This window comes from Salvelinus alpinus, chromosome 4 (assembly GCF_045679555.1).
Source record: "Salvelinus alpinus chromosome 4, SLU_Salpinus.1, whole genome shotgun sequence".
Taxonomy (NCBI): Eukaryota; Metazoa; Chordata; class Actinopteri; order Salmoniformes; family Salmonidae; genus Salvelinus; species Salvelinus alpinus.
This window is the reverse complement of record NC_092089.1, coordinates 61,595,625-61,619,738: the sequence shown is the minus strand read 5'-3', so window position 1 is coordinate 61,619,738 and position 24,114 is coordinate 61,595,625. Positions and strand designations below refer to the sequence as shown.

Below are 24,114 nucleotides of genomic sequence, written 5' to 3'. Positions count from 1 at the left end.
GTAGAAATGTTTTAAGTTTTACCATTACCACCAATGGAGAGATTATCCCTACATTCCGTGTCACAAGTGGCCTGAAATCTAATGTACAAGGCCACGAACATGGCTGCTAATAGTATTCCCTGACAACAGATATCATTGTAAATTAGAATTTGTTCTGAACTGACTTGCCTGGTTAAATTTAAAAAATATGTTATCCTCATACACAAATACATCTTCTCTCATCCACCCTCTTAACGCCATCTTACAATGGTGGCTCACATAGTCAGCTGCATAGTCCAAGTTAATTAAAAAGCCAGGTTAGGTTATACGTTATGATGAGAGACAGATGTTCTATACATTATAATGATCAATGTACCCACGGTAACCATGTATCCACTTCTTGAACATACGAGAAGAAGAATGCTCAAAGGGATTCTAGGTGGCCATAGTACACACAACAAATGCTCATTAAAAATGATATTTACTTTAATTTAATATTGACAATAAAAGAAACTTTAGAAAATATTTCACCGATCTTGATATAATATACAAGTTGCCTATGTCCTGCATATTTCAACATCGCTCTGGGGTGGCTAAGTACAACCATAGTAAACCCATGGATTGTGCAGTAAATTGAAATGATTCTATCAGAAATACAAGAATCTCTGAACAAAATGACAGTATAGGCGAGGAGTAGAACAAGACAGTAGGGGTCAATTCCATTTCAAGTCAAGAGATTCATTGAGAAGTGCCTTAGTTTATTCTAATTTAAAATTTAAAATTCACTTCCTGAATTAATGAGAGCTGAAATGAAATTGAACCCAACCCTGGTAAAAGATGTGTTGAGTTTGGAATAATGTTAACAATAATTACCGTGCCTGATGCAGAAGTTGTAAAGTAGTCTTTTGGTTATGTTACAGGAAATTAGCTTTATACAAAACAAAACAAAAGTGCTAATGCATTCATTCTTTGACATGATGTCCATTGTCTAATGTTTTTGCATCAATTTGGCACATATCTTTCAGATACAAAGGTTTGCAAACAAACACTCAAATACAGTATGAGAGAGCATTATGGCACATCAAGTAAGCCAAGTCAAGACTGACAGCATATTGGTTATCACTTTGCAAATATGTATCTACAGTGCATTTAAAACACCACATTAACATGGTCCCCCATAGTGCCCAATTCTAATATGAGTGAAAAAAAACATGATCGATTCCAAATTGGAAATTGTATGCAATTGAGGCATGTGGCTCCCGGTGAATGCTGGTCCAGGTTGGTCCTCCAGTCTGCCTTGAGTTCCTCCGACAATTATCTCAGGTGGTATTTAAAAGAGAGGACCCACCTCAGGCTGCAGACAGTGAGAGAGCCTGTGGGCATCACCTTGGAGTCTGCAGTCCACCCATGGCTCTCCAGTAGAGAACAGACAGACTGACTGACCTGATGATCACCCGTGCATTTCTACAGCAGTAACACGACATGGCATAGCAAGAGCCCATGGTTGGTTTGAGAGGCCTCTGTTGGCCACAGTGTAGTTTCCTAGGCCAATCAACAACCTTCTTCTTGGTCATAGCTCATTTAGTCTATCCCTTTAAAAAAAAGCCAGTTTATTCTCCCTCTCTGTTCAGTTGTAAAGGAGTATGAGGAGTGTGGCCCTCCTAATACTAATATAGCTAAATGGCCCCCTATGAGTCTGTAGGACAACAGTCTCCCTCCAGCCCTGCTTGGCTCAACACATTGGCAGCCAGACTTAAGACACTCTGCTTCAGGCAGCATTGTTGAGTCTTGGGGTCACTTTGACCATGGAAGCCAATGTTCCCCCCACTCTCTTTCTCCCTCTCCTCCTCTCTCTCTATGGCAGCCCAGACCCATGCTCAGAGCCACCTATCAAGCTAGTGTTGCTTCAAGGAGTTGACTGTGAAATCAGACATCTGTGTGTGCATCAGAGTGGCTCATTTTGGCTGCTGCGTGTGGCTGTGGGGTCCTGCAGTCGGGGGCTGATAGTCATAAAGGCTTGTCTATGACGGATACACCTGTAGGGGAGATAACAGAGGACTTTATTCTTCAGACCAGAAGGTCCCGAGTTTGGATGCACGGACAAGCATTTGAATAGGGGGTATGAAAGGTCAAAGGTGAAGGGTTACCTGCATAGCTTCGGCCGTTGCTCATGTTGGTGGGGATGAGACTCCACTTGTCTGTGGCAGGGTTGTAATACTCCACTGAGGAGAGGTTACACGAGCCGTCGTCTCCTCCGATCACATACAGCAGTCCGTTTATGGCACACACTCCTGCACGAACACGGGGGAGAGGTTAGAGACACGCGCACACACACTATGCCCAAATGTTCTGCATTTCATGGTCTCTAGTGTGTGTGTGTGTGTGTGTGTGTGTTAGGCTACTTGCCGGCGTTCCTCCGACACATGTTCATGTCGCACACTTGTTTCCAGGTGTTACTAGGGGGATCGTACACCTCCACACTCTTCCTCACCAGGGGCCCGTCGTGGCCCCCCGCCGCATACAGCTGCCCGCTCAGCACCCCAACACCTACAAACACCACCGCACACACGTCTACTTACATCTCTTCACACATAAACACGCTACAGATGTTCACCAGCCATAACTGCCGTCCATTAATAACCAGCAAGCTGGAGCTAAGTATCAGCTCCAGTAGTTCTCTTGTGAACAGTAGTTCCCTCTACGGCAGTAATCTAATTTCAGTGCTCATTCGGTTTAGATCGCTGTATACTAGGGTCGGGTGATGTTAACCTTTGTCCTATCGTGATTATGTACCCATAAAACATTGTGATGCATACGAATGCAACTGGACGAATCGTGACAACAGTTTATGATGAAAGCCTGGGCAGAGGCGAAGCGCTGGCAAATCTTGCCTAACATTCCTTTCTGGTGGAGGAGAAGAACAAAGGTGTGTGTGTGTGTGTGTGTGTGGCGCAGGTAGTCTACCTTCTTCAGAACTGGATAAAAATTGCTTTATTTGCCTCAGAACAAATCATATCATTCATTTTTCTATCTCTCATAAAAGGTGTGATTGAGAATAGCCCACGCTATAGAGACTTTCATTCTTGTTACTCTTGAAAGCCACAACTTTAGGACAACACCTTCGTAGGTTAGAATATTTGGGCTATAAGCTACTGTTCATAACTGTAACTTGCATGATAGGCCTAGTAGGAGGATCATTTATTGACCATTTTGTTTTCAACCTCACATGGCGGGTTTTCCCCGGGCCCGCACGGATCTTTTCTTTCCTAATAAGCTTCAATTTGATTGAACTTGTCATTCGGTTTTTCTACAGGCTACTGATCTAGTTTTTTTCTCTCTCATTATTCGTCCCCTGGCTACCTTGTGTTTTGAGGCTATTCAAATAACTGTTTGAGATGGAACTCCGTTAGATTCATTGTTTGATCGGGAGAAATCCACGCATAAAACGATGAAGTGTGGCCTTCACAGTCATATTCATAGCCTATCGAATTGAGAGAGAAGGGAATATAGGCTACATTTTTCATTAAGCATCAATATAGTTAAGGAGTGTCTGTTAATAAAAATAAAAAATGCTTTAAATTGTTTAGGCTATAGCCTAATGCCCATGCATCCAACAGAGATACAATATTTTCTGACTAGACATTTGGCGCTGCTTTGGTGGAATTCTTCGCTCTGTCTGGCCTACATTCCTCTCTTGCGTTCTGTAGGCTATATAACGTATTTATTGAACACAACGATGTCGTCACCATCGAAGATGGCTGTCAATTATCGTCGATATTGTAATATCGCCCATCCCTAACATGTGCTCATGCAGGGAAAACATTGCTTGTAGCGCATTAAAACCATATTGGGTGAATATTGAGTTGTAGGTATTGATATGGTTGTGCTGTTCCCTCACTGCTGCCAGCTAATTAGTTAGCAGTGTAGTCCTGGATGAACCCAGGCAGCATCACCAGGAATTAAGGGGCTGCATTGTATTGGTGCTACTTCCTCTGCCCAGCTGAGCAGACTGCACAATGAGCACAGGAGACTCATTCACAACAACATTGACTGAGACACTCTCACAATACCAAAGTTAACAGAATGGGAGTGAAAATACACAACGGCACCCTTGAAAAAGAGAGAGACGCATAGCTACCATCCCAATAGAAAATGATTTACACGACATTTCCTATTTCCAGGAATCTCTGTAGGCAGTAAAATGTTACTGACTACCTCATGGAGCGGGTTGAGAGAATGCCAAGTGTGCAAAGCTGTCAACAGGGCAGCTACTTTGAAGAATCTCAAATATATTTTGATTTGTTTAACACTTATTTGGTTACTACATGATTCCATATGTGTTATTTCATAGTGTTGATGTCTTCACTATTATTCTACAATGTAGAAAATAGAAAAAATAAAGAAAAGCCCTTGAATGAGTAGAGAGAGAGCGAGAGTGAGAGAATATACAGTTGAAGTCAGTTTACATACACTTATGTTGGAGTCATTAAAACTGGTTTTTCAACCACCACAAATGTCTTGTTAACAAACTATAGTTTTGGTAAGTCAGAATAATAGTAGAGAGAATTATTTATTTCAGCTTTTATTTCTTTCATCACATTCCCAGTGGGTCAGAAGTTTACATACACTCAATTAGTATTTGGTAGCATTGCCTTTAAATTGTTTAACTTGGGTCAAATGTTTCAGGTAGCCTTCCACAAGCTTCCCACAATAAGTTGGGTGAATGTTGGCCCATTCTTCCTGACAAAGCTGATGTAACTGAGGCAGATTTGTAGACCTCCTTGCTCGCACATGCTTTTTCAGTTCTGCCCACACATTTTCTATAGGATTGAGGTCAGGGCTTTGTGATGGCCACTCCAAAACCTTGACTTTGTTGTCCTTAAGCCATTTTGCCACAACTTTGGAAGTATGCTTGGGGTCATCGTCCATTTGGAAGACCCATTTGCGACCAAGCTTTGACTTCCTGACTGATGTCTTGAGATGTTGCTTCAATATATCCACATAATCTTCCGTCCTCATGATGCCATCTATTTTGTGAAGTGCACCAGTCCCTCCTGCAGCAAAGCACCCCGCAACATGATGCTGCCACCCCCATGCTTCACGGTCAGGATGGTGTTCTTCGGCTTGCAAGCCTCTCCCTTTTTCTGCAAACATAACAATGGTCATTATGGCCATTTTTGTTTCGTCAGACCAGAGAACATTTCCCCAAAAAGTACGATCTTTGCCCCCATGTGCAGTTGCAAACCATAGTCTGTCTTTTTAATGCAGGTTTTGGAGCAGTGGCTTCTTCCTTGCTGAGCGGCCTTTCAGGTTATGTCGATATAGGACTCGTTTTACTGTGGATATAGATACCTTTGTACCTGTTTCCTCCAGCATCTTCACAAGGTCCTTTGCTGTTGTTCTGGGATTGATTTGCACTTTTCACACCAAAGTACGTTCATCTCTAGGAGAAAGAACGCGTCTCCTTCCTGAGCGGTATGGCGGCTGCATGGTCCCATGGTGTTTATACTTGCGTACTATTGTTTGTACAGATGAACGTGGTACCTTCAGGCGTTTGGAAATTGCTCCCAAGGATGAACCAGACTTGTGGAGGTCTACAATTTATTTTCTGAGGTCTTGGCTGATGTTTTTAGATTTTCCCATGATGTCAAGCAAAGGGGCACTGAGTTTGAAGGTTGGTCTTGAAATACATCCACAGGTACACCTCCAATTGACTCAAATTATGTCAATTAGCCTATCAGAAGCTTCTAAAGCCATGACATCATTTTAATGGAATTTTCCAAGCTGTTTGAAGGCACAGTCAACTTAGTGTATGTAAACTTCTGACCCACTGGAATTGTGATAAAGTGAATTATAAGTGAAAAAATCTGTAACAATAACAATCGGTAATCGGCATTTTTAGACGCCGATTACATTGCACTCCACGAGGAGACTGCGTGGCAGGCTGACCACCTGTTACGCGAGTGCAGCAAGAAGCCAAGGTAAGTTGCTAGCTAGCATTAACTTAACTTACAAAAAACAATCAAATCTTAACATAATCTCTAGTTAACTACACATGGTTGATGATATTACTAGTTTATCTAGCTTGTCCTGCGTTGGATATAATCAATGCAGTGCATGTTAATTTATCATTGAATCACAGCCTACTTCGCCAAACGGATGAAGATTTAACAAACGCATTCGTGAAAAAAAGCACTGTCGTTGCACCAATGTGTACCTAACCATAAACACCAATGCCTTTTTTTAAATCAATAAGTATATATTTTTAAACCTGCATATTTTGTCAAAATTGCCTGCTTAAAATAAATTAATGTAACTAGGGAAATTGTGTCACTTCTCTTGCGTTCTGTGCAAGTGTAGCAGTGTGATGTTGTTCCCCTAGATTTTGCACCAAGTTGCACACAAGGACCAATTCAAATACGCCATGTCAAGAGGGGATGTTAATAATTTGATAATAATAATAATAATTCCGTGTTTAAAAAAAAACATTATTACAGCTGCATAGCTAATGTTATTTTTTGGTGTACAAACACTTTTTCATATCAATATTGTACATACACGTGATTGTAAAAGTTGTGTATATTTTGGTTTGGCCCATCGCGGGTTATCTGTATTTCCATACCCCCTTATTGTTCTCTTTTGCCTGACCTTCGGCTAGCAAGGTATGTTGTCCTTGGCTCCGAAATTGTTCAATATAAAACCTTGGTAATGTTACACAATGTACTGTTATGCAACCATAAGTTTTGTTACAATGTGGACAATATAAAGATTTATGTTAACAGGTTTCACCCAGCTCGCTAACTAGGGTACCTATGTTGACTTGTGAGTACTTGGGACAGTGTTTGAGTGAGTGTCCATGTGCTTGCACAGGTGCCTGAGAGCTAGGACTGCGCCAAGGGCTTAAATATTGTGTGTTGTCTCTTCGTGTGCAGGGCAAATAAAAAGAATCCAACCAGCAGACCTCCAGTTGTGGCAGTGTCATAATTAAAAGTACACAACGCAGAATGAACCACGCTACACAAGCAGAGTCAGGGTATATGCAGCAGTTTGGGCCGCTGCGAACTGTGAACTGTGTGAAGACCATTTCTTCCTAACAAAGACCGTAATTCATTTGCCAAAATTTTACATAATTATGACATAACATTGAAGGTTGTGCAATATAACAACAACATTTAGACTTAGGGATGCCATCTGTTAGATAAAATACGGAAAGGTTCCGTATTTCACTGAAAGAATAATCGTTTTGTTTTCGAAATGATCATTTCCGGATTTGACCATATTAATGACCTAAGGCTCGTATTTCTGTCTGTTTATTATATTATAATTAAGTCTATGATTTGATATTTGATAGAGCAGTCTGACTGAACGGTGGAAGGCAGCAGCAGGCTCATAAGCATTCATTCAAACAGCACTTTCCTGCGTTTGCCAGCAGCTCTTCCCTGTGCTTCAAGCATTGCGCTGTTTATGACTTCAAGCCTATCAACTCCCGAGATTAGGCTGGCAATACTAAAGTGCCTATAAGAACATCCAATAGTCAAGGGTATATGAAATACAAATGGTATAGAGAGAAATAGTCCTATAATTCCTATAATAACTACAACCTAAAACGTTGTAACTGGGAATATTGAAGACTCATGTTAAAAGGAACCACCAGCTTTCATATGTCCTCATGTTCTGAGCAAGAAACTTAAACGTTAGCTTTTCTTTTTTTTTTACATGGCTCATATTGCACTTTTACTTTCTTCTCCAACACTGTGTTTTTGCATTATTTAAACCAAAATTGAACATGTTTTATTATTTATTTGAGACTAAATATAATTTATTTAGGTATTATATTAAGTTAAAATAAAAATGTTCATCCAGTATTGTTGTAATTGTCATTAGTACAAATATATATATATAAAAACCTGCCGATTAATCGGTACCAGCTTTTTTTGGTCCTCCAATAGTCGGTATCGGCGTTGAAAAATCATAAAAATCGGTCTACCTCTAATACGTACAACCCTATATCACATATCGTACAGCTCCATTACACATTCCATAGATTCCCTGGACTTAAAGCCACAACACTCCCACGGCTTATGTTGACTCTGTGGACACTGACGATGTGAGTGCAGCACAGGAGGTTGGTGGCACCTTAATTGGGGAGGATGGGCTCATGGTAATGACTTGAGCAGAATTGTATCAAATACATCAAAACACATGTGTTTGATGTCAATCCATTAGCTCCCTTCCAGCCATTAATATGAGCTGCCTCCTGTGGAGTGCAGTGTGTATGTAGGCCACTGAGAGGTGGCACTGCATACTTCTCGAGACAGAAGCTACTGTTGTGTCTGTGAGGAGGACAAGAGAGGGTTGTTGATGCTGAGATCTGGTCTGTACCTGCTCCGCTACGTCTGGTGCTCATGTCAGCCATGTAGCCCCACTGGTTACTGACTGGGTTGTACTCCTCCACCGTGCTGAGACACTGGCGCGACGCCCCATCGTAGCCGCCCACCGCATACAGCTTCCCTGTACAACACAACACACACCCACTGAGGAATACAACAAGGAACACGTACAAAGAGATGCTGAATGGACACCCACAGCCAGAAACACAACACCCCCACTGATAAATACACAAGCACAGATACACACAGAAGCTCTATATAGACACTGAAGCACTCACACACACTGATATACTGTAGACAGACAAAATGAGAAGTTCACAAATAGCACTGTTGACACACAAACACACTGTTCTTCTCTTACCATCTACCACTCCCACTCCGACGCTGCTGCGTCTCGTGTTCATGGGAGCAACAAACATCCACTCATTGGTCTTGTAGTTGTAGACCTCCACTGACGACAGGCCTGAGATGGAGGGAGGGAAGGAGGGAAAAGGGAGAGGAGAAAGCTCTAATGTACTGAAAGCAGGACACAATACTCAAATGAAATGAGGCCCAACACTAATGCTCTCTCCTCTCTGCTCCAGTGTATCAGTATAATCAGATGCGGTTGGGGTGACATCACCACTGTGTCTAACCATACAATCTAGACATTCATTCTGGAGGCACTACTGCTCCCTGCTCCATTTAGTCACACTGTAACACACTCCGCTGCCCCTCAAAGGCCTACTGGAACACTTAGAAAACACACAAATCTTGGACAATGGTGACAAAAAAGGGGGGGGGGGTAAGAATAGGTACCTGTGCTCCCGTCGAAGCCCCCCACGGCATAGAGCAGGTCCCCCAGCACGGCCGATCCAAGGGTGCTGCGTCGCTCTTGCATGCTGGGAACTGTAGTCCACTGGTCCCTCACCCCGTCATACACATCCACCGTCCTGACTCGCAACGAGCCGTTGAATCCTCCCACCGCGTACACCCTCCCTGCCATGAACACCACACCTGAGAGAGAGAGAGACAGACAGTGAGACAGACAGTGAGAGAGAGAGGGAGGCAGAGAGAGAGATTGGCATAAATCTCTTACCCCTGCCAATGAGTGCACACATTAAAGCAGGCCTATTCAACTGGCGGCCCGTGGGCCAGATCCGGTCCATTTATCAATTTAGAATGGCCCTTTGATCAATTCTGAACATTAATAAAAAGAATCAGCGAGAAAAAGGCCATGTTTAGTTCCAAAAAGAGCCCTAGTTCAATATTCTCCAAATGGGAGAATCTGTTATTCATCACTATATTGGATCACTCTAATATTGTATCCTTCTGCTCGGCAGGATACATTCTGAGTAAGAATTTCAGATTAGTCCCGTGAACCGGGTAGTGCTGCGGGTGACCCCCTTCAATAGCTGCCGCCGCACTACTCCCACCTCTTCCTTTTCTCGGCTCATTCCAAAGAGGATTAGCTTGGTAAGGGCTCTATGTTAGAGTCTATAAGGACAGAAGTATACCCACAGCTATTCAATAAATTGGAGCAGCTAGCTAAGCTAGCCTCTCCATCAGGGTGCTTTGTAGTCCCGCCACTCGGTTTGGCTTGTGCCATCTCGTTTGGGTTTTGTCCTTGTATTTAGCCTCTTAGTGATCCCTTCACGCCGCCAATCCCTTTAGCAGGATCGATTTGACAACATCCAGTGAAATTGCAGAGCGCCAAATTCAAACTACAGGAATATCAATATTCAACATTCACGAAAATATAAGTGTAATACATCAAAATAAAGCTTAACTTCTTGTTAATCCAGCCGCTGTGTCAGATTTCAAAAAAGCTTTACGGCGAAAGCAGACCATGCGATTATCTGAGGACCGCACCCCGCATACAAACACATGAAAATAATTTTTCAACCATGCAGGTGCGACACAAAAGTCAGAAATAACGATATAATAAATGCCTTACCTTTGAAGATCTTCTTTTTGCAATCCCAAATGTCTCAGTGACACAATGAATCTCCCCCGATTGCTCAGTTCGGCCAGGCGACCAGCTCTAGGAAGAGTGTTGGTGGTGCCAAACTTCTTCCATTTAAGAATGATTGAGGCCACTGTGTTCTTGGGGACCTTCAATGCTGCAGAAATGTTTTGGTACCCTTCCCCAGATCTGTGCCGACACAATCCTGTCTCAGAGCCCCAAGGACAATTCCTTTGACCGCATGGCTTGGTTTTTGCTCTGACGTGCACTCTCAACTGTGGGACAGCCTTTCCAAATCATGTCCAATCAATTGAATTTACCACACGTTGACTCCAATCAAGTTGTTGAAACATCTCAAGGATGATCAATGGAAACAGGATGCACCTGAGCTCAATTTCGAGTCTCAAAGCAAAGGGTCAGAATACCTATGTAAATAAATAAAATTAAATCTAAAACCTGTTTTCGCTTTGTCATTATGGGGTATTGTGTGTGGATTGATCAGGCAAAACATTTATTTAATACATTTTAGAATAAGGCTGTAACGTAATAAAATGTGGAAAAAGTCAAGGGGTCTGAATACTTTCCGAATGCACTGTATAAGCAAAGATTGAGCTAACGTGTGAGTTCGTGTGCTCTGCCCCTCCTCCCACGATCAGGCAGTTCATACCCAATTCACGTCTCCTCTCCTTCAGTCTCATACACTAAGGCTGGTACTGTAGGTCTATAGTATCTGACTTTTACAGTATTGCACAGACATAGTAATATCCCACTGTTGGCTTCACTTTCACAGAGAAACAAAATAACTATTATTGTGTTTCATTGTGAGAGATGTGGGGTACCCCTGCCTGCGGGAGGAAGTGAACACTTTACGGGGGGGGGGGGGGGGGGGGTGATGACGGCGACGATGCCCTCTCTCTCCGCGCTAGAGACGAGTTGGAGTTGGGTCACAGTGCTTCAGTGTTCCGAGCACATCAGGGATCGACCCAGTCCACAGCGCCATCTGTAGCTGGGAACACTGCTACAGAGGCACCCCCTGTGGTGAAGGAAGCAACACGGGAGCGTTAAGCAAGAGTGGCTATCGCCCTTGACATCAAGCTGTAAGAAACACCATCTGAGCAGCTCCTTATCCCCATCTGCCCCCCCATCCTCCCTGACAAGGAGATCATTGGCTAGGTGCCTCGCCTCAAACCAGGACCAGACAGAGTAAGGGATGAACGGCTGCAAAGCACTTTCGGTACCCTCTCCATCATGGTGCACCTCGTAAACGCGGCTACGATGCTGCAGTCATACCTCGCCCTGCTGATCCCTCGCATCCCAGGGGTTCGTGATGAGCTGAAGGAGGTCAAGGCTACTCACTATGCTCCAGACAGACATGGTATGTGCCAACGGCAAGGCTTTGGCTTCAGTGATGACTTCACACCGCCATCTTTGGCTGACAGAGTCTAAACTGCCACCGCCAGTTCAGAAAACATTCTTGGAGCTCCCCTTCACGCCAGGTTCCACCTTTGGGCCAGGGGTCAACAACATCCTCCAGCAGACTACAAAACTGCGTAAAAACAGAGAGACTTTGCAGGAGTTCTTGGTAACTGGGCGCCCTACCGCCCCCGCCCCTCGGAGGAGCTGGAAGACAGGGCAGGATGTCCCGAGGGCTCCAGCAACTTCTTGGCCACGCTCCTCCCCCACCGAGACAACAGGGGCAGGGAAATGGGAACCAGCGTTTTACACCCCGACAGCACAAGGACAGGAGTCGTGACCACCCTTACAAGCAGCGGCATGCGGCTAAGAAGGATGGGCCCCGGCACCCCTCCTGAGGTGCTGGCAGTCGGCCTCGGCCGTCTCTCCCAGGCCCAAAGGGTAAACTGGGAGATTTAGGTGGAGTCTCCCTGGGTACTGGGCACAGTCCTGGGGGCATACAAACTCCAGTTCTAATGCCGAACGCCCTCCTACAGGGGCATCTGGGTCACCTCGTGGAAGACGGGGTGAGGAAGGAGGCACTCCGGTTGGAGATAGCCTCGCTTCTGAGCAAGGACACAATCAGGAAGGTAGAGCCACTAGAACGGCTAAGTGGGTTTTACTCCACGTATTTCATAGTGCCGAAAAAGGACGGCAGCTTTCGGACGATCCTGGACCTGCAAATGTTTAAAGGAGCTCAAGTTCAAGATGCTCCCGAGACGACCATGGTTCAGCCTCCTGTTGTCCCTCCTCTCTGGGACCCAATGGCAGCTGCAGCTGAGACCCGACCTGCTCTCTCAGGCTCGAGGGACCCCCTGGCATCCAGACACACGCAGCCTCCAGCTTTGGGCTTGGCCCCTGAGAGGCGTAAATGGGAAAGTCTAGGCATTCAGGACAAAGTGGTTAACAAGTTGCAGAATGCCAGGGCTTCCTCCACCAACGCGTCATATCAAATGCGGTGGCGCATATTCTGTACTTGGTGTGAGGGTCATAATGTTACCCTCAAGTCGTGTGATGTACAAACGGTTTTACACTTTTTACAATCACTGCTTGATGCAGGCCGAGCGTCATCTACTTTCAGAGTGTCTTTGGCCAGATGGGCATCCAGCACTTTTGCTAGGTACTATCAAGTCAATGTTGCTGCCGCAACCAGGTCGGGATGGACGTGTTGGGTGTTGCCTCCACTTCGCTGAAGGGGGATAGAGGCACACAGCAACCATTACTGCCCTGAGCTCAGTCCTACGGGATTTCGCTCGTCTGGCCATGCCTAGTTCACCGATTAATATGGTATTGTGATACCAGATTGGAGTGATCCAATATAGTGCTACATAGCGAAGGTTACATATCTAACCACGGATATGCGAGCTATTGGATCACTCTAATCCTCTTGTCGGTGATCTACGGCGTCTAGAAAAGGACACAAGGAGGGAGTAGTGCGGCGGCAGCTGTTTAAGGGGGCCAGCCACAGCACTACCCAGTACATATGACTAATCTGAAATTCTTAAATCAGAATGTATCCTGCCGAGCGGAAGGATACCATATTGGAGTGATCTAATAGCTCACATAACCGTAATTACATACGTAACCTTTGTTTTCCTGTAGTTCCGCCCATTAAGTGCTGTCAATCAATATCATCCAACATAGCAGTTACAGCCAATTAGAACTGCTAACAGGGGCACTGCCCGCCTATCTGCTCTTTCACCGCAGATGAGATCACTACACTGCCTGATACACCAGAACGTGCTTTGCACTTAAATCAGCAGTGAGTTATAAAATACATATGGACACAGTTATGGCCAATGTTCCCTCTAAACTGCGGGCGTGCGCGCAGCTCCCCTCGGATTGCCGCACAGAAGAAATATGAGCCTGAGCAGAGAAGTATGAGATTGAACTTCATTCAACGTTCGACAGTTTTTCCCTTTAGTTAACACTATGAATGTTTCGCTCTACTGTGGGGGAAAAAGTGGTTTCTTGCATCAAAGGGTAATAATGCTCTCAAGAGAGCAGCCTATGAGAGCAGCCTAACCAGGCTGTATCACATCCGGCCGTGATTGGGGGTCCCATAGGGCGGCGCACAATTGGCCCAGCGTCGTCCGGGTTTGGCCGGAGTAGGCCGTCATTGTAAATAAGAATTTGTTCTTAACTGACTTGCTTAGTTAAACAAAGGTTCGATTCTTTTTTTAATTACAAAAAATGTGAGCTTAGGGAGGAGATATTTGCTTTTCTCCATGATTGCCGCCACAAGAAAGCCAACACATATCTAGCAAATGATTGATGAGGAGTTCGTATCAGATGTTTTTTTTTTTCAGTGACATCTTCATTCAATTGAATGGACTTAATTTGGGACTACAGGGGAGGGATAAAACAGTTATTCACATGATTGAAAAACGAATGTATTTTCTAAATAAAGTAGTTTATTTTCGCCTCTGATTTTAGCCCCCCAAAAAAAACACTACATTTCTCTACACTGCGCAACTATATTCAGTCATCATCAGTACAGATCAATGTCAACGTTTTTAGTCAAACTGAAAGCTAACTTTGCAATGAGATTTGATGAGTTGAAGTCCCCATTGAGCTGGTGCAGTTTGTTACAGGGACCTGTTCTCTACTGATGCGCGCGGAGAGAGGTTTCTATGTGTAAATGAAAACAAAAGATGAAGCTATGTATGTAAAACGAACAGGAAAGTAAAAAAGAATTCATGTGATGCAGGTCAACTGTGTTATAAGTACAAATGTGTTCCATTATTTAAACAATTTGATGCACTGAATTAGGCTAATCTTGAAGCACTTAAAATTCAAAGAGTGAATTTTTATTTTATTTAAATAAAAGTGCTTTATAAGATTATAATCCATAATTATAATGCATTGTTTTTATACCGGTTTTAGGAAGAGTAATCCATTTACATTACATTTTTACATTTAAGTCATTTAGCAGACGCTCTTATCCAGAGCGACTTACAAATCCCATGTAGAAAATGTCCCTGTAAATAACCTTCTTCCAATCTGGCCCCCGTAATATAATAGTTGAATAGCCTTGCAAAAAAAAGGCTTTTAGGTTTCCCCAGCAGAACAGAAAAGTCAGAGGGGATTTCAGAGGTAGTAGCGACCAGAGTGTGTTTACCTGCTCGACAGCGTCTGGATGGCAGGTCAGCAACCTGGTACCAGCGGTCCTCCTTGAAGTCATAGCACTCCACACTGCGGATGGCTTTAGGAGCCTGACCACCCACCACTATCATCACCTAACACACACACACACACACACACACGAGGGCTCCTTTTTAGCTACATGTAACAGTCTCAGGGTATAAATAACAGTGTGTGTGTGTGTCTGTACGTGTGTGCTTTTGTGTATGTGCACATATGTGTGTTGTCTGACCTTGGGCAGGCTGATAGGAGTGCGTGGGCGTGTACGGTCAGTCTTGATCAGGTGGCGCTGATCAGAGGGCAGGAGGTGGTACTTCATGGCCTCTATCAGGAAGTCCTTGCAGATGTTGTTGTTTTTGATCAAGGCCTCCTCCTCCACTATCTACTCCACGGACACAGCACAGTGAGCACACACAAAGTGCAGACAGGAACACAATAGAGCCACATGAAACAAGCACAATATGTACAATATTTTCAAGTTCACCATCTGGAATAAAACATATACACAGGTTTTCACATCTCACAGTATGATTTCTATGCTGGAGAATTCGGGAGCTTGATTCATTATTAATGCTACGTGAAAAAACAAGATGAATGGTGGTGATGAGTGTGACCCACCTGCACCAGGTAATCTCTGGACAGTAGTGGCAAACGAACGTGCTCCATCAGCTTTGGCATGTGCTCCAGACGAGCTTCCTTGTTGTGTTTTATCCATGCAACCATGGCCTCAAACACCTGAGAGAGAGAACACAGAGTTGATTACATTTACGGGGGGAGAACAAGAACTGGATCTAACCGGTGCTGTGACTCCCCTCTATCTGAACACACAGATAGACAGCCATCTGCCATATCTCTCTCTCTCTCTAGCTCATCCAACCTGCTCCGTTCCCTGAAGATAGATAGGATCAGAACCGTGATTGAAGAGACAGGAGACAGGGGCAGAGACACTAGAAACAGGGCTGGTGTCACGTTGGTGTGTACATGTGGGTTGGCTTTGCTTTGTATGCACATTAGCGAGTGGAGCATGAGGCCTGGAGTGGGTTGGTCAGCACTGGCAGCAGCAGCTCTCTCTCCCTCTGTGGTAAGTCACTCTGGGACGGGGATCAGGCCGTTTGTGACACGGCTGTCCTCTACTACAGCAGGAGTGAGTCATGAGGAGTCTGTTGTTATGGTGAGTGTCGTCTGAATAAGACCAGGAGGAGAGAGCTTGAGAGCCTGAGCTCTACTGAGCTAATTCATAGCACAGAGAGTGGAGTTCCTGGAATGCACTTGTCTTGCATAGTAATTGGAAGTGAAGTACTCTTCATAGGATAGGATAGTATAGGATAGGAGCCTGCAGTGTGTGACTGAACAGAACAGAAGCAGAGGGAAGTTTGGGGTTGGTTTGGGATGTTCTGGTGGCTGACCTTCTCCTCTGTGGACACGGTGAGTTTGTCGCTGGAGATTAGACTGCACACCTGCTGTAGAGACAGGCCCATGAACTCCTCTCCCAGCATCACCTCTGAGAAATGCTGCTCTGTTAAACAAACACAAGCACATGGTTAAGCAACAGAACGTTACACCCCTGAGAAATGACAAAGGTCATCAGCATACGGCCAGCAAGCTCCAGTAGTTTACCACGTCTCCACAATGTAAGGTCAAATTTGATATACTCAGTCTTGACAGCTAGCTGGGATACTGGGCTTTGGCAGAAGAATGTCCATGCAAAACAGGACAAGGGTAATATCTTCTAACAGTAGTCTTAATCAAGAACTTCCAATGTTTTTTTCCTGGATAAAAAATGGGTGTGGTGGTGGGCGTGGCAGAGGGCGTGGTAGGGGGACATGGCAATGAGCGCGGTCGGCAAAAAAATTTGCGCCCCCCCCCCTCTTGGAGCTGTAGAGAATTTTTTGAAATTCCACAAATTTCTCCATGGAGCTGAGAATGTATTTAGCAGTTTTAAAGCGAATTGCAGTTTTAAAGTGAATTTCCTACAAGTCTACACATTTTGCCATGCAGCCGAGAGAAAATGTTGCAGTTTTAAAGCTAGTTTCCTGCAATTCTATGCATTTTGCCATGGATAATGCTATGTTCTTCTGCTCAAACATAATAACAAAATGAATACTGCCAAATTAATTGTTTTGGGAATTTACAGTTCTCCCTGTCTAGCTTTTATTTTGGTGATTGTTGGTTCTCAAAGATTATATTATTAAAAAAATATATATATAGGTCCATTATCTGGTTTTAGTCCTTTGAGGCCTCTGAAACCATTTTTCCATCCCGAAAATATATATTTTTAAATTATAAAAATAAATGTAAAAAAGCTTAGGCGGCCCGCCAAAGGATTAGATTAGTGGTAGAAAGTAGCCTATCATAAATGCCAACTTTGTACAGTATAAGGTTACGACGAAACTAGTATCACAATACAATAAAAGAAGTATGGCAAGGAAAGAAAACCTGAAGCGGAAACAAACATCATTATGCTGTCATCCAGAGTTACATTTGTTTAGTTTTCAAGCTACAGCACACAATATTTGACATAAAGCAGGTTTTTAAATATCCAAAGAGTTTGGTCTGCGCCACGTTTTCATTTTTGCCATGGAAAATCGAGTATTGAGATTCTGGTTGTCACAACCCTTCTGCAGTTTGCTTTTTAACTGCCTTCTGACAAAGACAGGGGCCAGTTTCTCCATCCCCTCCCCTATTCCCACACGCTCTGCCTGGTGAATCCTAGAAGTGAGGTGGGAGTCCACTCACCAGCATAGGCATGGGACTGGTTGAGGAGCTGTGTGCATGTGTGGAGGTCAGCAAAGGCTCGGATGCCCAGACAGTTGGTGGAGTGCAGCTGGCTCTGCAGGAACTCACAGCACACCTGCCTCACGTCCATCAGCTGCAGGAGACTGGCTGCAGGCAGGAGTACCTACAGAGACACAACGTAGGTCAGAACACACAGGAGACACTATAAACATAACAGACATCTAAGCAACCCACAAAAGGGAGAGAGAGAAAAGAGAGAGCAGGCCCCATAAAAGACACAGCCCACTATATCATCAGGACAACTAATAGAATACACAGTAGCAGGGAACAAATCTCATTGTGCTTGTTTTTCTAATGCCAAGCAAATCTCCATGTTTTCATTTAGAACTCAGAGGATTTGAATATTATTGAATGGTTTGAAGAATCTTTTGGAGGCAGACTCATTCCAATTTAATTCCAGAGTTAGAGTTAATACCAAAGTAGAAGCCAACCGAAACAGAGGCCAGACTCAGAATGGACAAAGGGCCGGAAACAGCCAAATATTTACTAGGATAAGAGCTTAAACTGGGAAAACCACAAAACAAGGACAGCAGGGATTACAGGGGAACTCTACATCCCTGGCTGTTTCTCAGACTTTAACCAGACAACTGGAATAATACATACTGGTGGTATATGTTGGTCAATTCTAAAGGAGCCATTTGGCTTCTCTTGTTTATTAGCCTCCATCCTGCCAGTCTGTTGGTACTATGGTGTGCTTTAACAGGCAGCCCAGTGCTCCCATTTGCCCACATCCCCACGCAGTGCAGACACATAGAAACTAGGTCACTTAGCTAGGCTCTCCTTTGAAAAGCCCTGTGATTATTCATGTTTTTGCCTGTTGCCCTTAGGTCTGAACAGGGAGCTACAGGCTGACTATTATAGTGGGTGTTTTCTGCAGCTGTGGTCCACACATTCTGAGAGAGCCCACACAGAAAGCACTGTAGCGCCACACACACAATGAAAGATTATCCAGTCTTATGACGAGACTTGGATGCCATTCTAAAACACACACACATCTAAGCAGGCATGTTGCAAACACAGAGGATTTCCCCTCGCTCCATGCACATTTCCTGAGCTAATAATAACAGGAAATACCCTGCCTGCTGAAACCCTGGCCTCACCAGCAAGGAAGGCGCAGACTGTCAACGCAGGAGAAAGGAAAAGGCCCGGGTAGGTGGAGACAATTCTATGCCACTTAAACAGCCAGTAAAATTGAAGAGTCCAATGAAGGAATACCAAAGCAACATGAAAGGACCCATGGAATCCAATGCTGTACTCAGTTTAACTTGGTTGAGACACCGATGGGGACGCTGTAGCTCACCTGAACGTTGTTCTCTGTTACTTCAATCTCAGCTGTATAGATATAGTCCACCAGCTTCCTAAGTGTCTGGCCATCCACATCCCTGATCTCCACCTGCTGGGCTTTGCTCTCACTCATGTCCCCTGTCCACCACACACACACAGTGAGAGAAACCACTTGAGATGGTTTAATGTGACAAGAGGAAAACAATCATCTCACTGTTGCAATAAAGCGGGCCTCACTTTCACAACATTTTTCACTTGACCCATTACTTTCATAATGATGACAAATGTAATCTATACACACAAATGTATACACGACACTATTTACCTTGAACTATATGAAGTGTAATAATACCTGTGAACATGGCACAGAAGTAGGGGCTGCAGGAGGCTAGCACCAACTTGTGAGCTGGCACCTCTATGTTTCCCGCCACCAACAGAACGTCGCACAGCATTTTCTTACTGTAAACACAAAAGATCCGAAAGGTTGGCTGTTGATGAACGGTGTTTTCAACAATCATCATACTGATGATTTCTTAATAACTCAAATGGATGTATAAATGCTCCCGCTGTGTGCCAAGGTCATTGTATTAGGTAATTGCACAGTAGGCTACTCGGTGCCAAGAATAGGCTGTTATGTATAATGTGTAGGCTATTAATGTGTATAATGAGTTATATTAGACACATTACAAGACTTATTTTCAATGATGGACAAAGGGGATACTATGGAACTAGATAAAACAAAAGAACACCACGCGTTGCAATGCGGGGGGGGGGGGGGGTCGTTCCATGTAATTTCAGCAAGCCATGACACCCACCATCTGAAATTGTTCTGAAATCGATTCTGTACTTAGAAACGGATAGGACCCCACGCCAATCCCACCCCAACAACATCCAGCCGTGATTGGGAGTCCCATAGTGCGGCGCACAATTGGCCCAGCATCGTCCAGGTTCGGCCGTCATTGTAAATAAGAATTTGTTCATAACTGACTTGCCTAGTTAAATAAAGTGGAGGTTCCGTGGGTGGGTTTTAACAATGTCTTTGGATTACTTGTGTCTTACTCACTAACCAGGTTTCCATCCAACATTTTTATGCAAGTAAAGTACGTGTCAGATCAAAAATGTCATGACAAGCCTGATGGAAACAGAAAATGGTTTGGTAAACTTTCCAAATGTTGACAAAACAAAATAAGCTAGAGAAGGTGGGAAATGTAGGTGGAAGCGCTTTTATGAGCAAAATATTGATATAATAACCATCATATCAAAGTAAACTTGTAGTCACGTAATGACATGTTGTGTGGTCCTCACACTATGACTTGTTGGGAAGGAAAGCATCCAGTTTCTTAGGCTACAGATGAAATAAATTATGATTACTTCATTGTTGGTTTTAGAGCTTGCAAGAAAAGCTTTTCACTGTACTTTTGCATGTGACATTAAAACTTGAAGATGAAATAAGTCATGATGAACTTCACAGGGTGGTGAAAGTGCAAGGTGATGAGCTTGATGCTCTTTTCCAAAAAGTATTGAGGGTCTTTTTCTGGTGACATGATCATCGATGCTTGGCTGCCATTTGACAAATAAAAATTCTCGCTCTTTTGTCCATAATAATCTCATCATGTAGGCTATAGGTGTGCTCTAGCCAACAGCGCTATCCGCTCACACGGTATCAAATCTAATTGTATTCAACATTCTGGCTTGAAGAGGATTAGAGAGGTCCATTTCCAGACTTTAGTGTATTTAAGAAATGTACTCGTCTGTGTCCTGGCAAGGGTGAAACCAACCCACCTCCTTAAGTCATTCATCAGCTGAAAAGCCTTTCTCATATGGGTGTGGTTGAAGGTGTGCATCCCTGCATCCACTGCATCCTCCTCGGAGTCACAGGTCGGCTGCTGGACACTAGATTCTTGACTGGTCAGGGATAAACTGGACATAAATAGACTTACCTAGCTAGGATAGCTCAAAGATCATTAACCTCAGTCATAACCCTAGCGAACTAAACTCCACACCATGGTGAAGGAGTGGAGCAGAGTCCTGGCTTTGTGGAATCTAGCTCCGACTACATAGATTCGCCCAAATTCAACACACACACACACAAAAGTATTTAGTCAGCCACCAATTGTGCAAGTTCTCCCACTTAAAAAGATGAGAGAGGCCTGTAATTTTCATCATAGGTACACTTCAACTATGACAGACAAAATGAGAAAAAAAATTCCAGAAAATCACATTGTAGGATTTTTAATGAATTTATTTGCAAATTATGGTGGAAAATAAGTAAGAACAGGCCTCTCTCATCTTTTTAAGTGGGAGAACTTGCACAATTGGTGGCTGACTAAATACTTTTTTGCCCCACATATATATATATATATATATATATACACACACACACACACCACCGTTCAAAGGTTTGGGGTCAATTAGAAATGTCCTTGTTTTTGAAAGAAAAGCACATTTTTTGTCCATTAAAATAACAAATTGATCAGAAATACAGTGTAGACATTGTTAATGTTGTAAATGACTACTGTAGCTGTAAACGGCAGATTTTTTATGGAATATCTACATAGGCGTACAGAGGCCCATTATCAGCAACTATCACTCCTGTGTTCCAATGGCACGTTGTGTTAGCTAATCCAAGTTTATCATTTTAAAAGGGTAATTGATCATTAGAAAACCCTTTTGCAATTATGTTAGCACAGCTGAAAACTGTTGTTCTGATTAAAGAAGCAATAAAACTGGCCTTCTTTAGACTAGTTGAGTATCTGGAGCATCAGCATTTGTGGGTTCGATTACAGGCTCAAAATGGCCAGAAACAAAGTACCTTCTTCTGAAACTCGTCAGTCTATTCTTGTTCTGAGAAATTAAGGCTATTTCATGCGAGAAATTTCCAAGAAACTGAAGATCTTGTACAATGCTGTGTACTACTCCCTTCACAGAACAGCACAAACTGGCTCTAACCAGAATAGAAAGAGGAGAGGGAGGCCCCGGTGCACAACTGAGCAAGAGGACAAGTATATTAGAGTGTCTAGTTTGAGAAACAGACACCTCAATTCCTCAACTGGCAGCTTCATTAAATAGTACCCGCATAACACCAGTTTCAACATCAACAGTGAAGCGGCGACTCCGGGATGCTATGGCTTTTTCTTTGCAACTCTGCCTAGAAGGCTAGCATCCCGGAGTCGACCTCTTCACTGTTGATGTTGAGACTGGTGTTTTGCAGGTACTATTTAATCAAGCTGCCAGTTGAGGCAAAGGGTGGCTATTTTAAGAATCTCAAATATAAAATATATCTTTATTTGTATAACACTTTTTTGGTTACTACATGATTCCGTATGTGTTATTTCATAGTTTTGATGTATTCACTATTATTCTACAGTGTAGAAAATAGTACAAATAAAGGCAAACCCTTGAATGAATAGGTGTTATAAAACTTTTGACCCGTAGTGTGTGTGTGTGTGTGTGTGTGTGTGTGTGTGTGTGTGTGTGTGTGTGTGTGTGTGTGTGTGTGTGTGTGTGTGTGTGTGTGAAACGCCTACCTTTGTTTGTACTCTGTAGTTGTGTTCCTTTCGTTGTTTCCTGAAATCCACACTTTTCAATAAACGTGAATCAAATACACCCACCGACTGTTTTCTCATTGCTGTAAAATGGCAACTCCGCGCAAATTCCAATTTAATCTCAACAAGGAAACAGTCGGTAGTTGTATTTGTTTAAGGTTTATTGAAAAGTATAGATTTCAGCAAACAAAAAGGCTCACAACTACAGAGCACAAACCTATGTACACGGTAGTCGTTTCATAATTTAAATTTTTTGAAGTATTGACTTTGGGCGAATCGATGTGGTCGGAGCTAGTCATCAGAAACTTCCTTCACCGTGGAGTTAAATCAACTATCGTCACCCCAGCTTGTACAAAGATAGCATTAACAAAATACAACTGTAATTTCAAAAGACAATGCTGGGTTCTCACTGCTCAATAACTGAACAAAATATATTTTAAAGGACAACGTATAGTAACATATGCTTCAGTACAGTGGCTACAGTTTCTAGGTGGCTAACGCCTGTGCTGTGTGCTAACACAGAGAGTACAGTAACGTTACTAGCAGCTGATGTGTTGCTTGTTAAATAGTTACCTAACTAGTAAGGTAGTAATTTGGCAGTTATTATCTTTAGCTATGACTTGGTTACTAGTACCACGATATAATAAGTATGTGTTACCCTTATTGACAAACTAGAAGATAAGTACAGCTGTCCTGGGCTTGCTTTTTGTTCACGCTGTTCGCTTAGCTTGCTAATGTTAGCTAGCTACATCGGCATAAAAATGCGTGCAGTACAGTAGTTAGCTAGCAAGTTAGCCAGCTATTCATGGAAAATGCCAAATCTCTATAAATCAACTGGCAAGTTATATCCGACAACAGCTGTACAGTATTCATCGGAAGACTACACTTTCATCACGAGCCCTCTGACAACTTACCCCAACGTTGCACAGTCCATGATATCAGATATGCTGCATGAGTTGTACCGGGGTTGGCTACGGGCCCATGCACAAAATGAATCGTTCAAAGTCCAACACAACACTCACTGCATGAGGTGGCTTATCGAATCTACACTTATTCATTAGCTGACAAATAAACCTAGCTAATAAGCAGACATCTTGTCATGGTTACTGCTTATTTCCTTTCTACCCTAAACTATTACAAAATGTGTTATTTTCTGACTGAGCAAGAAATGCTAGAGAATGTCTTTCCCAGACACTGCTGCTTCATCCTGCCCCATTTCCAATCCGCAAAGCTTTGTTCCACCCGAGGAAAATCTTGGTTCTGCTTGCTCCCGCGTTGCTAGGTTACGGCGTGTCAGGACGATGAAGATCCAATCAAGAAATTGTCGTTGTCGATTACAAACTAGCAAGCCATCAATTAGGTAATCAGATCAATTAGAATACTGATGTATGAACTAATTACATTTGAGTTAACTATTTTGAATAGCCTAATGTAATCACCCAAAGTTTTAGCTAGCAAAAATGTGTGGAAGCTTATTTAGGGCTAGCAGTGTGAGGACTATGACAGTGAATTTGAAATGTGAGAATGTAGCAACCTTTAATGTGTTTCACTTTTTTTAGAAAGTCATCATTGTTTCAAG

At 43.3% G+C, this 24,114-nt stretch overlaps 1 protein-coding gene across 1 annotated transcript; it reads right to left on the bottom strand.

Moving 5' to 3' along the window:
* Positions 1-447: 447 nt before the first annotated feature.
* LOC139574076 (kelch-like protein 3) lies at positions 448-23,827 on the bottom strand. Its single transcript, XM_071398237.1, has 15 exons — positions 23,450-23,827; positions 20,773-20,895; positions 19,343-19,449; positions 19,007-19,128; positions 17,647-17,809; positions 16,317-16,426; positions 15,529-15,645; positions 15,143-15,292; positions 14,888-15,005; positions 9,168-9,365; positions 8,731-8,832; positions 8,362-8,490; positions 2,386-2,526; positions 2,127-2,270; positions 448-2,015 (listed from the first exon to the last, which is right to left on the bottom strand). Exons 1-15 carry the CDS (start codon positions 23,467-23,469, stop codon positions 1,987-1,989), a joined length of 1,773 nt encoding a protein of 590 aa, XP_071254338.1. The 5' UTR covers positions 23,470-23,827; the 3' UTR covers positions 448-1,986.
* Between the last annotated feature and the right edge of the window lie 287 nt (positions 23,828-24,114).

Bases quoted from the DNA above. Each gene is read 5' to 3' on its own strand.
- LOC139574076 (XM_071398237.1), bottom strand. From the start codon at position 23,469: ATGGACTGTGCAACGTTGGG. The intron at 19,450-20,772 runs GTGGGTTGGTTT...TTGTGTTTACAG, and splicing joins CTGATGAATGACTTAAGGAG to TAAGAAAATGCTGTGCGACG. The intron at 15,646-16,316 runs GTCAGCCACCAG...TCTCTCTCTCAG, and splicing joins CCGTGTCCACAGAGGAGAAG to GTGTTTGAGGCCATGGTTGC.